Below are 16,563 nucleotides of genomic sequence, written 5' to 3'. Positions count from 1 at the left end.
TGTTACCATTATATTAATTTTTGCCCTACTTTATTATCATTAATAATAAATTGAAATTTAATTTAAATTTTGCAAATAAGCTATTTGTCATTTGAAGCAATGCAGATAAATAAACTACTATATAATGCTTAGAATTGTTTGCCAAATTTTGTTTAATTAGTTATGAAAAGTTGAAACTAGATTAGGTTTTTGAATATTCCACTAAAATCACACTGTTTAAGAGGAGAAGAATTAGGAAACATTGCTCTCTATAGGTCCATATTACCCTGCTTTATGGTTTGGGAAGAAATACAATTCCGTTTGCATTTATTATTATTATTATTATTATTATTATTATTATTATTATTATTTTGAAAGAGAAAGGGAGAGAGAGAGAAAGAACCATTGATTGTGAGAGAGAAATACCAATTGGCTGCCTCCACATGCACCCTGACTGGGATCAAACCTGCAACTGGGTAAGTGCATTTTTGGTGCATGGGACGATGCCCAGTTAACAGCCACACCAGCCAGGGCATAAGCACTAAATTTTTAAACTTAATACCAACAATTCTCCTGGGTTTCAGTCTTTCCCATAAGTAATTTTGTCCTGGAGAAAGTTCTTCTCTCTGAGCCTTGGTCCTGATCTATAGAAAGAAGTTCAGAAAGACCTTTCTAGTGTTGAATTTTTCAGAGAGAATGTGCTGTATTTCCATTGAATTTTTGTGTCTTCTTGAAGGATTTGTAGAGAGTACATTGGATGAGTAAGGTGTGGGAGGCCCATTTAGAAACATCTTTCGGAAGGAAGGGTTTGGTAACGCAGCAGTGGTACCTCTCAGGACAGGCATTCTACTTACTATTAAAATGCTATCTAATATTAAGTGCTTTAGTATATAACATAACCATTCTACTCAGTAATTTAGTACTTAGCAAAGTAATAATAGTAATAGAAGGAGTTGACAATTTCTAAATGTATAAACCTCAGAATTTGCAAATGTGCTATAAATTTCCTTTGGCTGTGGCCTTCTGTATAACAATTTGCATTTTCCCTCCTATCTTACACAATTCTTTGGAATAGTGTGATATATTGATAACTTTTTACAACCACTTTGCAGCTTGACTTGGTGTAGCTTGACAATAAGGGTGAGGGATGGAGAGTAAGTGGAATAAACATACTCTACAGCTGCCTTGGCCCTTCCAAGTTTATTTTCTTTTTTTAAATATATTTTATTGATTTTTTACAGAGAGGAAGAGAGAGGGATAGAGAGTCAGAAATATCGATGAGAGAGAAACATCCATCAGCTGCCTCTTGCGCACCCCCTATTGGGGATGTGCCCGCAACCAAGGTACATGCCCTTGACTGGAATCGAACCTGGGACCCTTGAGTCCGCAGGCCGAGGCTCTATCCACTGAGCCAAACCGGTTTCGGCCCAAGTTTATTTTCAGTTTCTTGTTGAGGTGTCAGTTTATGAACACCCTATATTTGCACCTCTCTGCTCACTTATAAAACTTTTTAGAGCAGCGGTCGCCAACTGTTGGTCTGTGGACTACTGGTGGTCCATGAGATCCAAAAGGTTGGTGACTGCTGTTTTACAGCACTCTCTTCCCCGCCCCCTATTGTTTCTGAGACTTTTCTTCTTCAGTAAGGGAATGAAAGGAAGAAGAGAAATACAGGCTTATAAAATATGTATGCAGTTGATTCTCATTATTCCCAGTAGTTATGTTCTGTAAAAGCGAATTTCAGTCTTTTTCATCTCATGGCACGTATAAACTAATTGCTAAAATTCTGTAGCACGCCAAAAATATTTTTTTTGCCAATCTGATATAATTTTCATTCATTCATACTGGACGGCTATTGTGTTGGCTGTTATCATTTTTTTTATTTGACAATCTAAGGGAAAAGAGATTAGTGCCTCTGATTAAATAATTAGGTATTGCATGTTTTTGTTTTGTTTTTGTTAATCCTCACCTGAGGATATTTTTCCTATTGCCCTTTTTCTTTTTTTTTTCAGAGAGAGTGGAAGGGAGGAAGGGAGGAGGGGGAGAGAGAGAGAGAAAGAGAAACATCGATGTGAGAGAGATACATGCCTCCAGCATGCACCCCGACTGGGGGTAACCCAGGTACATGCCCTTGGCTGGCAATCAAGCCTGCGTCTCTTGCACAGGCCGACACTGTAACTGCTGAGCGACACTGGCCAGAGCAAGTATTGCATGTTTTAGAATTTCTTGAGCACACCAGTTGAAAATCGCTGTTCTATAAAGTTGCTATGAACACTGAATTAGTGAATACTAAACCATTGCTCCTACGGGAAACACAAGATTAGGTTCCTGTGAGCCTTTACTCACAAGCTTTCTATCAACTGATAAATTCATAACCTTGTTTTATGTGCATTTCTGTTTAGAGACATCTTATTCAATATATATGGTTGATTCAGTAACATTAAATGCATGGCAAACAGCACTATAACTCACCTGGACAAAGCCACAAAAATTTGTATATTCTTCATAGGCACATCACAGACTTTGTGCACTTAGGAACACCAGCAAGCACTCCAGTGTTACATTCGGGGGCCATTTTACACAGTAAAAATCACTCCACACAAAGCACAAAAATGTGAAGAATGTGGCACTCCATAGACTGTGAAAAGGACACTTGTTCACAGTATGAGAGCTGAAACAGGCCTAGTGTTGCCTTGTTTGATCTCAGTGGGGAATGTGCATGTTTGGTGACTCAATTTTTTGCAGCTTTGCACGTATCCAGGAATGACCCTGAAAGTGCACAGCAAGTATTGATTTTGGAGTTAATAAATTTTAGCTAGTAGGCAAATTTGGCCATTAGCAAGGATCAACTCTACATGTCTTTTAAATTAAACCACAGAAAACTTTTGTGTATTTCATTATATTTTGAAAACAAAGAGATCACTTCTATTTCTGAACTTGATATAGATGGATGGAAGGATAGGTAGGTAGGTAGGTAGATAGATAGATAGATAGATAGATAGATAGATAGATAGATATAGAGTGGCATATGTTGGAGGAGATTAGGATAAAATGGCATCAGTTACCCACTGTTTTCTCTTCAGTTTTATGCCTACTTTTAGTTTTAAGGCAAAAATTGAGCAGTTTGTGAATTTCAAGTTATCTGGGACCTTTATTAAAATCTTAAGCAACTCAATTTGTTAAGACTACTTTTAATTTCTAAAAACCTATCATTGGGGAAGGAGCTGTTGACATAGATATTTTACTCCTTTTTTAAAAATATTTTTTTATTGATATCAGAGAGAGGGATAGAAACATCCTATATAATAAAAGGGTAATATGCAAATAGATCGAACAGCAGAACACCTGAATAACCAATCAAAGTGTAATATGCTAATGATTTGCTAAGGCTGCTCAACCGCTCACTATGACGTGCACTGACCACCAGGGAGGGGGTCCCTCAACCTGGCCTGCACACTCTCGCAATCCAGGACCCCTCAGGGGATGTCGGAGAGCCAGTTTTAGCCCAATCCCACTGACCACTCCCCTTGGGAAGGCACCAGACACAGGGATCGTGGCTGGCAAGCGCTGCTGTAGCAGCGCGAGCCTCTCCCGATTGGGACTGAATGGGCGTGAGCCCTGGCAGGTACAGTGGGGCCAGGATGAGCAGGAGCAGCAGGTAGAAGCTGCAGGCAGCATTGGACTGTGGGTTTTGGCCCGATCCCTGCAGGCCACCCAGAGGGATTTCACCTGTGCACGAATTCATGCACCAGGCCTCTAGTCGATAAGAGAGAGTGATTGATTGGCTGCCTCCTGCACACTTCATATGGGAATCGAGCCTGCAACCCGGGCATGTGCTCTGACCGGGAATCAAACCATGACCTGGTTCATATGTCGATGCTCAACCACTGAGCCACACTGGCTGGACTCCTATGCACTTTTTAAATTGCTAATTCTTGCCTTACTTGTTTTAGTGGGTTTTAGTTTTACTGTATGTGTTTTGTTGCAAGCTGCCTGAAATCCATTTTGGAAGTAGGTAAAATATATATAAATACATTAATTAATAAAAATAATTTCATGTAACTTTTCTTTAGGATGGGGATGTCTATAGACACATCTTCTAAAATAAAAAGGTAGAATCTCCAATTTGGGGCCATCATGTTATTGTAGGAGAAGTTTTAATCTGACTGGCCTTTCTTTATACTTGTAACACAATGTAAATAGAAAAACTTTTTAATTTTGAAATTATTCTTCCATCTAATATTTTGTGTTGGTTCCATAGGCTTTGTAGCTGAGCAGTTTCTAAATAACACAGCCACTCAATTGACATACCATGGATTATGTGAACTAACTTCAACGGTCCAGGAAGGAGAACTTTGTGTGTTCTTTCGGAATAATCATTTTAGCACCATGACCAAATACAAGGTATGATATAGAAATAACTTTGTTATTTGAAATTAAAGGAACTTGATTTAGAAATGTCTTATCTGCTTCAAAATAAAAAAATTTAGCATAATATTCTTTAACCATCAAATTATTAAGGTAATTATTAAATACTTTTTTAGGATAGAATGGATTAGCTACTTAATTGTTACTTCAGAGGCATCTGAGGCATTGCTTCAAGTGGAAATGTTGGGGAAATGGTTCAAGACTGGAATAATTTTTGTGTACAAATAGTAATTTTGGCATAGGAGGAGATTTATAAGAAAAATATGGTATGAGACTAAAAGAGGGGGCCTAGGACAGATTTGAGGAGTGCCAACATTTAATGATTAGCTGGAGGAGTATGAACTAGCAAAGGAGACTAAGAAAGAAAAGAATAAAAGGAAAATATAAAGAATATAGCATCATGTAAGCCAACAGGGAGATAGTATATCAAGAAGAATGGAGATCTCAGTTATTAAATGCTGGTGGGAGAATACTGGAGAAGAGTCCATTGGCAATCTGGATTTCATTGGTATCTTAGAGAATGGTGGCAGCAGGAAAAACGCAATTTGAATTGGTTAATAAGTGCTTGGGATGTCAGAAACTAGAAACAGATTAAGCACCTCTTTGAAACAGTTCGGGAAGGGGCAGAGACATAATGGCTCGTAGCTGTATTGGAATCCAGAAAGTGTTTTTTATTTTTTAATATGAGAGACTTAATCATGTCTAAATATGAAGGACTCAATAGAGAAAGGATAAGGATTCAGGAGAGTGGTATTTGATGTTAGGAGGCTCCTAAGAGAGTGCAAAAGGATAGGAATGTTCACAGGTGAAGGAGATTGGCCTTGTTTTAAAAAAGACCTCTTCAGCCCTAGCTGGTTTGGCTCAGTAGATAGAGTGTCAGCCTGCACACTAGAGGGTCCCGGGTTCGATTCCAGTCAAGGGTTCATGCTCAGGTTTCAGACTCAATCCCCAGTGTGGGGCGTGCAGGAGGCAGCGGATCAATGATTCTCTCTCATCATTGATGTTTCTATCTATATCTCCCTCTCCCTTCCTCTCTGAAATCAATTTAAAAAAAAAAAAAAAGACCTCTTCATTGTAAAGGAGGGAAAAAACAGACTATGAGTATAGCTACAGGGAGATTTGCAGATTTGATGGCAGGAAGCAGAGGAAGTTACTTTGAATGCTTTTGTTTGTTATGTGGAAGGCAAGATCATTTACTGAGACTGAGTAGGAGTGGGTTTGGTTTCATAGAAGGAAAGTTTGAAGTAGTCTTTATAGCATGTTGGAGAAAGCTGTAACTAGAGAAATTAAGAAGAATCACCAGACATTGTTGGGAATGGTAATTATTACTTGTGTAAATTTTTTTGCAGGAGTATCTGCCAGAGTACATTCATGGAGAAGGTGGCTAGTTTGTTATTCTAGATTTGGGACTTTGTAAGTGGGTGCAACAAAGAGTAGAAGAGCAAAGAAATTCAGGGACATGATGGTATTATGAACATGCTGATATTGTCCAAATTCATAAATATTGTCTAGAGCAAATAAAATACTATTCTTCGCTAAGGTGACCTTATTTATATAGAAGGGATAAGTGGGAACAGCTATCCTGGTGGCCAGTCACTAGGGGAAATGCCATTGTTTACTATATTGACGCCAAGCTGAAATAGTAACACTGTTTTTTGAGGTTTTTTTTTTTTTTACTTTTTATGAAAAATTGCAAATTTACAGAAAAGTAACAAGACTAATTTAATGTGTACCTATTATACTCATCTTTTTAAACAATTTTGACATGATACTATTTTCATCTTTTTGCTTATATTTCAATATACATCTCTAAACAAGAACATTTTCCATTCAAATAAATCACAGTACCCTTGTTGCATCTAACAAAATTAACTATAATTTTTAATATAATCTAATACCCAGTCCATATTCATATTTCCCATTTGTCCACATGTAGTTTTATGGTCAGTTTGTTCAAACCAGGCTCTAATCAAGAACAATGCATTACATTTGGTGAATTAACTCCATTTTAATATGATGTAAATCTTGTGTTTTCCAGGGATCTTATGGGCCTTTAGGCTATTTATTTATGCCCCCATTATAATCTTCTCCATCTTATTTCCTACATTCCTATTGGACCTGGGGTGGGGCAGGAACCTGGTAGAAGGGGGAGTGGGGGGGGGGCTAAGGGAGAAACCTTTAATACTCTCAACAATATAGTTAAAAAAAAAAAAAAAAGAACTATAATTCCAATCCTAACGGTCTTTAAATAAGATACTGCTCTACTTCTGGCAGAGTACCCAGTGAGTACATTGTTGAGAAGAGTCAGAAACACTTTCCCTCCTCATTGATCTAGTGACTAATTAATTGGATTTATAATAAAATCTACACTTCTTTGGCTGTTGCTGTAGAACTAGAAGCCCTAAAGGAATACTTAATAAAATTTAGGAAGGGGTTTCTTCAAAATGGTATCAAGCCCTTAGCTGGTTTGGCTCAGTGGATAGAGTGTTGGCCTGCGGTTTGATTCCAGTCAAGGGCACATGCCTGGGTTGCAGGCTCAATCCCTAGTGTGGAGCATGCAGGAGGCAGCCTATCAGTGATTCTCTCTCATTGATGTTTCTATCTCTCTCTCCCTATCTCTTCCTCACTGAAATCAATAAAAATATATTTTAAAAAATAAAAACAAAATGGTATTCATTTGCTGACTAAGGAAATATGATGGAAAATTGTTCCCCTGTTCTGTTAAACCTGTTAAACATGAAAACAGTTATTCTCTACTACTGATTTCTGGGTTGTTTGAGTTTTTGTAGTTGTTTATAAACTTGAGGGCCAGGGAATCTGTGATCTAATAATGATACAAGTAAGAAAAAAAGTAGAAAGCTGCTTTTTCAAATAAGGTAAAGCTACATTTAATACTCCATTAGATCTTCAATAATGCCTTTTAACATTACACTTTTGAAGATTTTAGGGTCATTTTATGCATTCATATTTAATGATCACTTTACTTCCCATCTTTCTGTCCCTGTGAACTCTTGAAACACTGTGGTATAAACATAGTTCATTCCATAGAATTCAGATATACTTTCAACAATAAAATAAATTTAATATCTGGATAGAATATTTTTTAATCCTCACCTGAAGGCATGCTTAAAGAGAAGAAGGGAGAGAAATATATTGATGTGAAAGAGAAACATCATTTGGCTGTCCTCTGCACGGGCCCCGACCAAAGATCAAACCCACAACCCAGGCATGTGCCCTGACTGGGAATCGCAACAACCATCTTTTGGTGCATGATAAAAGATTAAATAGAGGGACGGAGACCGTGGGATACCAGGATACAGGCTTTATTGGAGATCACCCTGCCGGGCCGTCTTCCAGAAGGGAAAAGGGACGGGCCGGGGGTGAGAGCGCCTTTTGAGGGGAGGAAGGAGGGGACGGGGCTTAGGGTACTCAGTCCACGCTGATTGGTGGTTTCATGTGAGGTACATGGTTAGGGGCCTAGGGATTTAGGAATTGGGGGCTTAGGGTACATGGCAGGTGCTGATTGGTGGTTCAATGTACAGTCCATATAAGGTGTTCAGGAATGTCCGGCTGCAGGTGGGGTTTACGTCATGCTCCGTCCATCAGTTGGGGGAAGGGAGGATCTATCACATGAGAGGATGCCCAACCAGCTGAGAGCTACTCCAGCCTAGCTGTATAGAATTCTTTCTACTACTGATAAATGGTGTCTGTAACTAGGGGCCTAAAATAATAAATTGACAATCAGTCATAAATATCTACAAACTTATTATTTTACTAGAGGCCTGGTGCACGAAAATTCGTGCACTGTGGGAGGGGCAGTCCTTCAGCCTGGCCTGCGCCTTCTTGCAGTCTGGGAGTCCTTGGGGGATATCCCACTGACGTAGGCCCACTCCCTGCGGAGTGGGCCTAAGCGCAGTCTGGCCTCCCTCTGCAGGAGGCAACCGGCGAGCTAATCGGGGGCCGGCAAGTGGCAGGCCCTACCCCCCGATCACCCACCATCCCCTTCCTCTGCCCACTGGTACCTTCCTTGGCTGGCTTTTATTATATAGGATTAGTGGAGCTTATTTGTATTAGAATTTGAAAAAAGCATCTTTATGCTTTCTGGTACCCATATTATATCACATCATATCATATCATATCATATCATATCATATCATATCATATGCCCTGACTGGGAATCGAACCAGCGACCTCTTGGTGCATGGGACAATGCTCAATCAACTGAGCCACACCAGCGGGGCTCCTTAGACTTTTTATTAGGCCTTTTGCCATTACAGAGTCACAATGGATGTGTTGATCAAATTGACCCTCCCTACCCACCCCCCCCCCCCCACCCCATATAATATCTACCAATCAACTTCACATTTTCCAACTGTCTAACACAGTATGACCTGGGTTTTGATTGCACAGATTCTCATGACATTTTTTCTGACCACAGATACTAATTGACTTCCTATTGAAAAGTCCTCTGATCATTCCTAGTTTTGTGGTTTACTATTCCTAAACTCTGGGCAAGTACCTCTGCTGTTTCCTCTATTACTAGCAAAGTAATCAAGTCCAGCTCTTGTTAGTTATTAGTTGTAATAGCACTCTCCTTAATCCTTGATTAAACTGTCCATTGGCAGCAAATACACATATCTCCAATTTCTACTACCACTTATGTTACCTTGCTCCATTACTTCCACCTAATCTTATACAATTGAATTGGACAGATCATCATGGCAAAACCACAGAGTGTGTTATACTATGAAGATGTGTGCTTTTCATCAGCATAACTAGATTAGTATCTGAAAGCAGCAGGAGGAGACCCTACTGAGAGAACAGATGTTCTCAGGGCCGTTCCTCTGGTCCTAGATGGTAAGATGACTTTTTATACAGGCAGGAAACTTGACAGTATAAAAGTGAGTTTTAAATAAATTACTTGTTTCCTAGAAACATTGGTTTGCTTCTCATATGATCATGACTAATTATTCTATCTCCAAGATCTAGTTATCCTGTTTTATTTTTATGATCCTCCTCCACTTTTCCAGTACTTTCTGCTTGCTCTCAAGTAAGATTCCTTGGCCCTTGTCCAGATCACCTAGTTTCTAGGTCTTAGGTGTATATAATGACGTCTCCCTCTTGATCATTCTTTTATAAAGTATCAACTTATATCCATGTCATAATTGTTTCCTCTACCAGTTAGTTTCAAATTACTGACATCTCTCTGGAGTATATTCAAAACAAGGGTTTTTGAGGTTGGCTTTTGTTTATTTGCTTTTTTACTTTCCATTTAGAGATTAGAAGTGAAGAGTAGTTTAGGAGAAGAAACAATTCTAGAGAAGTACTAAAGCCATGTTAAAGAAATAAATTTGCCCATTCTCTTTCTTCTTTGACTAAGACTATAGTGGGAATTTTTTTTTCCACAGGAGACTACATTTAAATAAATACTTATTTAATTTTGTTATTTTTAAAAGGTAGTTGATGCATCAAAAATTGTTGCTTTTGCCCAGGCAGTGTGGCTCAGTGGTTGAGCATCAACCTATGAACCAGGAGGTCATGGTTCTATTTCCGGTCAGGGCACATGCCCAGGTTTCGGGCTCTATCCCCAGTGTGGGACTTGCAGGAGGCAGCCAATCAATGATTCTCTCTTATCATTGATGTTTCTATCTCTCTCTCCCTCTCCATTCCTCTCTGAAATCAATAAAAATATATACTTTTTAAAAAGTTGTCACTTTCTTTTAATTTTTTTTTATGGGGACAGTGGATAGAGAAATGTGGAAAAAGAATAGGGAAAGTGGTAAATTCCACAGTACAGACAAAGAGATTTATCTTTTTCTCTCAAATAGGAGATAGGAGAAGGAGATAGATACAGAAACTGAGATAATTTTAGGTGATATTTATGAATATAATACCTTTTATTTATTAAGCACCAAGTGCCTTGCATTGTGCTAACCACTTTATATTCATTATCTTACTTAATTTGCACAACTCCCCTATGAGATGTGAATATTATCACTCCCTTATTACTTTACAGCTGAAAGAACAGGCTTACAGGCTCTAAGTTAACTTGCCCAAGACCATTCAGCTTGTAAGCAGCCCCAACCTGACTTCAGGCCCACATTCTCAACAGCTTTGCCTCTCTGGGTAGATGTATTTGTGGATGAGATTTATGTTTGTTAAGTAGGAGTAATATTCATCTTTCAGTTTATAAAATATCTTAGAGATTTTCAGATCTTAATGTCTCTATATCACTTTATGAGAAAAGAAAACTAAAGTTCAAAGGTATTAGTAATTTCAGTACAAACTAGTTATCCAAAAATATTCAGGCAGTGCTTTTCTCCATATCTTAAAGGCTGGAATTACTTAATTTTTTATTACATTTACCAAGTTTTATTTTATCAATTTATAAATTATGATGATATTCTCACCATGTTATTCATACTCTGTATACAACTAGTTTATGATGATATTACCAGTTTTCTTTTGTTATCCAATTGCCTATTTTATAAAATGATAAAAATTATTTAATGTAATTTCTTTATCATTTTTATATAGTTTATACATTTTATGTTAATAAATAAATTAAGAATTTAATACATGCTTTCTGTATTATTTTTTATGAAATTAGTATTTTAGAGACTGATGAGTGAGATTAGAAGGAAGATTCAAAACTTAGAAAAGAAAGCTTTGACTAGATAATGCAGCAATTGGGTATAAACGCAAAAAGTATTCTTGATGATAATTTATCTGTAGACTCTCGGGAAAAATGGGCCTAAACTGTTCAGTACTATACTAATACATATTTTGCTATTCTACACTGCAATTATATAAAGGTACTGTTGAGTAATAATCAGCATTGTTGACAGTGGACCAGTTACAGACCTTTTCGATAAATGTCAAGATCTAAAAGAGGAAGAAATTGAGGCTGATGGTCCTTGAGAAGACAGGTCAGTTATACCAGGAATGGGATACCCTTTTAGATAAAAGTGTATAAACATTCATATGTGCTGTATGATAACAGCTTTAAGGGAAATCCTCCTAGAAATTACCCACCCTAAAGTGTCATTTGGAAAAAAAAATTATAAGATTATGGTTCTCCTAGCACACCGCCAATCATTATATGATCTACATAAACTAAATTATAAAGCCTAAATATTGTGTAATATAATGGGATGTTGAAATATATTGTGATAAGTATAAAGAGAAAGGTCAGATCTATTCAGTAGAAAATTGGCTGGAAAGAACTTTTACTTTTTTCTCTTAAATTATCATAGGACAAGGTAGACCCTTAAAAATAGGTTAGATAATGATGACCATGGCTCTGGCTCTCAAGGAGCTTGAAATGTATTCAGAGAGATGAGTAAGTAAGCAGGCAACTACAATTCATTGTATAAAGTGCTATGATCGTGGTAAGAGCAGGTTTCTATTAAATCATGTAAAAGGGGCACCTAATACCTGACTAAGGTAGGATCATTACTTTCTATGATATGAATCCTCAAGCACTTAGCATAGTACTGAGCATATGATGAGCATTCAATTCATTTGGTGAATTGAAACATACCTGATTTTTTTTTTTTGAAGTATGAATCTGGACTTAATTTTTGCTTAAAACAATGTCTTTAAACTTTATATCAAAATGTTTTTCTTTATAAATACTTTCCATGTTATTATAGTAATTTCAATGACTATAAATTAATTGCTATCTACAGCAAACTCTAGAATGTAACTGCAAGAACACAGGAAAAAGTTTGTACTTTAGGAAGAGCTATGTCCCACAGTGCTGGACACATAATAAATGTTTAAAAGTAATTACTTCGTTTTTAAAGCTTTAGGATTAATTTAGTAATTTCTCTACCCACACCACCAACCTCTTTAAAGGAATTTCTTATTCTTATTTATTAAGATTAGCGTTCCCGTTGCAGGAAAAATCCTGCACTCTACCCCGCCCCGCCTCCGCTCCTCCCTTGTCCCCCGGCCCGCCTTCTCCGCCAGCCCGCCCCGCTCTCCTTCCTTCTCCCCCGGCCCCGCCTCCGCTCCTCCCTTCTCTTCCCACCCACCCAACCCCCCCCCCCCCCCCGCTTGCTTGCTTCTCCGAAGCTTTGCTCCCTTCAGCATCTCTTGGCTTCTTTCTATGCTGTCTTGATATGCAAATTAGCTGCCATCTTTGTTGGGATAATTTGCATAGTCGTCCTGATTGGCTGGTGGGCGTGGCTTGGCTGGTGGGCGTGGCTTGGGCATAGCAAAGGTGCTGTCAATTTGCATATTTGTCTATTATTAGGTAGGATTCTGATGATAAGAGAGAACATGCAAAGTATGGTTTTGTGCAGTAATAAACACGTATTAACCAGTGGGAACTTTCAACAGGTAAATGAAAGTCATATCTTTGGCAAATCTGAAGAAAAATGGCTCACAATCCTTATGTGTATACTAGTGACACACATGATTGGAATCAGAACTAATACATATGAAAAATTAAAGATCAATGCTAAATTCTTTGGTAGTGACTATAAATATGAGTTCATTGATTGATTCAATAAAGTTTATGAGTACAGTACACTAAGGGCTAGAGATATAGAAATTAAAACATATAGTCTGAGGAATAAGGCAGGAAAACACAATTATGGTATAGTGTGATTCAGTGCTATAATAGAAATAGGTATAAAGTACTGTTGGTACAGAGAAAGGAAAAATTGATATGGATTGGGTTAGTCGTATTGGATTATGACTATAGGCAAAGTGATATCATTTTATTGTGACTGTGTCTTACTTAGTACCTGTTGTATTTTCAGGAACTTGTATAGTATTTTTCAATTTTTTGAAATGAGATTATAACCCACCCAAGGCTATTTGTAAGTCATTTACTTGTTTAACATGCCAGTAGCTCCTCAAATTATAGTATAATTTCTCATTATACTATAGTGTACCAATTATAAACTGTATTCAAAGCCATCTAGATTTAATTCAGTGAGCAAATAAGATATCTACTTGGTCTACTATTTATTATGTTATGCAGATCTAACTAGTAGGAATAGTTAATATGCTTTACACATACAGATTATAAAATTTCTCTTAAATATTAACTAGTTTTGCCCTGGCTGGTGTGGCTCACTTGGTTGAGAATCCTCCCATGCAGCAAAAGGTCACCGGTTTGATTCCCGGTCAGGGCACATGCCCGGCTTGTGGGCACAATCCCCAGGGGGTGTGCAGGAGGCAGCCCATTGATGTTTCTCTCCCATATGGATGTTTCCCTCTCTTCCAATCTCTCTAAAATCAATAGAAACATATTAAAAATAAATATTAACTAGTTTTGATCAATTTATCAGTCTTTTTTCTTTTGTTATTTCTTATTAAGGGTCTACTGTATTTGCTGGTAACAGACCAGGGGTTTCTTACTGAAGAAAAAGTTGTTTGGGAAAGCCTTCACAATGTTGATGGTGATGGAAATTTCTGTGACTCAGATTTTCATCTGCGGCCTCCTTCAGATCCTGAAACTGTATACAGAGGACAACAAGATCAGATAGATCAGGTAAATTTGTTTATTTCTTCATATTATTTAAAATGTTTATTCCTTTCAAATACGAATTTAGTTATCTAAAACTTTTTTTAAAAATATATTTTATTGATTTTTTACAGAGAGGAAGGGAGAGAGATAGAGAGTTAGAAACATCGATGAGAGAGAAACATCATTCAGCTGCCTCCTGCACACCCCCCACTGGGGATGTGCCTGCAACCAAGGTACATGCCCTTGACCGGAATCGAACCTGGGACCTTTTAGTCCGCAGGCCGACGCTCTATCCACTGAGCCAAACCGGTTTCGGCAAGTTATCCAAAACTTTTGAACTAAAGATTTATTCATTAATATACTTATGTAATTTTTCTGACACTTACAAAATAGATAGGTTGTCATATGCATATTAATTGTACAGTTTGGTTCAGAAGGCCAGATCATATAGAACTGTGATGGTTATGGTAAAGAATTTGAATTTTATTTAAATTGTGGTAGGGAAGATATGCCAGGTATATCATGGAAGTAACATGAACTACTTCATCTTTTTAAAAGGTTGCGAGGTGGAGAATACAGAGGAAAGACACAGGTATAAGTAGAGACTAGTAGTCAAAGCAAGAGATGATAGAGATGAAGAGACAAGTACATCTTTGAGATATATTTTGGCTAATTAGAAAACATAGAAAAGAGGGAGTCTTGAAGATAGTATGCACTGGATAAAGTGTAGGTGAGTATTCTAAGCCTTAGAGTCCAAGTTAAGGAGGAGTAGATTAGTGAGTAGAATTCCCATTTAGAACTGAGACAGATAAGATTTTTAAAAAATTGATTTGAGAGAGAGGGGAAGAGAAAGGGATAAAAACATTGATGAGAGAGGAACATTGATCAGCTGACTCCTGCATAACCCCTCCTGGGGATGTGCCCTGACTGATAATTGAACCATAACTTCCTGGTTCATAGGTGATGCTCAACCACTGAGCCACACTGGCCAGGCAGGGGCAACATTTTTAAGCTTTCTCTAATGCCTTCTATACTTCTAGAAAGAATTTCTAAAAAAACATTTAGAATAATAGTAGCATCACTGAAATAAGTTAATATTCCCAAGCAGAAGCACTTTTTTTAAAATTAATTTCTTTATTGATTAAGGTGTCACATATTTGTCCTTATCCCCCCATTCCCATCCCACACCCCTCCCCACGCATGCCCCCACCCTCCTGTTGACCTTAACCACTGGTTAGGCTCATATGCATGCATACAAGTCCTTGGGTTGATCTCTCCCCTTTACCACCACCCTCACCTACCCTCCCTCTTAGGCCTGACAGTCTGATCCATGCCTCCTTGTTTCTGGGTCTGTTCTTGTTCATCAGTCTGTGTTGTTCATTATTTCCCCTAGGTGAGTGAGATCATGTGCTATTAGAAATACACTTATAAGAACCGAAAATGAGACAAGCAATAATGGTTATGCTGACAGGCAAATGAATCAGTCTGTAGTGAGTTTCTTTCTGGGCCAACAGTTCTTTTGAGACCCAATTTCAATGTCAGACAGTTCCTTATGTGTACATGTCAGCAATGACATTTCAGTTCTGGATGGTAGCACTTTTTTTTTTTTTTAATTGATTTCAAAGAGGAAGGGAGAGGGAAGAGAGAGATAGAAACATCAATGATGAGAGAGAATCATTGATTGGCTGCCTCCTGCACGTCCCCTACTGGGGATTGAGCCCGCATCCTGGGCCTGGGTGGTGACTGGAATCGAACCTGGGCCCCTTCAGTCCGCAGGCTGACGCCGTATCCAATGAGCCAAACCAGCTAGGGCCCAAGCAGAAGCACTTAGATAACTTTTGTTTTTATATTTAACCTCTGGTATGTTTTTAAAAAAGCCATTCTTCGTTTTGTAGATATAACCTCTATATTTACACTCATTAGTCCTTGGGTAATGTCTCATAGCTAAAGATCGTTATAATTTCATTTCTTAGGACTATCTTATGGCATTATCTCTACAACAAGAACAGCAGAGCCAAGAGATCACTTGGGAACAAGCACCTGAAGGAATCAGTGATTTGGAACTTGCAAAGAAACTCCAAGAAGAAGAGGACAGACGGGCTTCTCAATATTACCAGGAGCAGGAACAAGCAGCAGCAGCGGCAGCAGCTGCTGCTGCTGCTTCTACTACTTCTGCTTCTGCTTCTACCCAGGCTCAGGTGAAAACCAGTGTTCTTATTCTTAAACATAATGATCACGTTAACAATAAAAAAATTTGTGCTGAGATAAACATTTTAATAATTTGTGCTGAGATAAACAATATAAATTATATATTGACTCTTTAATTATGTAAGCATTTTAGCACCTCTTAGGTTTTATAACATTATCATACTTTTGTGGTTATCTTAATACTTTTCTCATTTTTCTGAAATTATTTTTCGTAAGGTTCTGATGACAAGAGTTTTCAAATTTATTTTTCAACGTTACTAATAGCTGCACAGAATATAGGCCAATTTAAATAGTCTTTCCTGTCAGTCGGAGGGCAGTGTGAGGTACTACTGGAAGAATGTAGACTCCAGCGTCAGATGTGGATTTGCATTTCCTACAACACCTTGGACCAAGCTGTCTGCCTCTTCGCCTCATTTTCCCTCTCTGTAAAATACAAGATAGTACTTAACTCTTAGGTTTGTGGTTAA

At 37.9% G+C, this 16,563-nt stretch overlaps 1 protein-coding gene across 5 annotated transcripts in view; it reads left to right on the top strand.

The window, feature by feature from the left end:
• Positions 1–16,563, top strand: part of MINDY2 (MINDY lysine 48 deubiquitinase 2) — a 75,111-nt gene that overhangs the window by 45,291 nt on the left and 13,257 nt on the right. For 4 of the 5 annotated variants that reach the window (XR_008556118.1, XM_054716193.1, XM_008139185.3 and 1 more), the window contains 3 exons: positions 4,238–4,380; positions 13,739–13,912; positions 15,862–16,086. Coding sequence is in view for 4 of the 5 variants with exons in the window: in XM_054716193.1 (XP_054572168.1) it covers positions 4,238–4,380; positions 13,739–13,912; positions 15,862–16,086 (542 nt within the window). In the remaining variant the exon portion in view is untranslated. The remainder of the gene's footprint in view (positions 1–4,237; positions 4,381–13,738; positions 13,913–15,861; positions 16,087–16,563) is intronic. The other variant, XM_054716194.1, reaches the window with a different exon arrangement.

The sequence above is a fragment of the Eptesicus fuscus genome, chromosome 5 (genome assembly GCF_027574615.1).
Source record: "Eptesicus fuscus isolate TK198812 chromosome 5, DD_ASM_mEF_20220401, whole genome shotgun sequence".
Classification (NCBI taxonomy): Eukaryota; Metazoa; Chordata; class Mammalia; order Chiroptera; family Vespertilionidae; genus Eptesicus; species Eptesicus fuscus.
The sequence above is the reverse complement of the archived record's forward strand: the minus strand, read 5'-3'. Positions and strand labels throughout refer to the sequence as shown.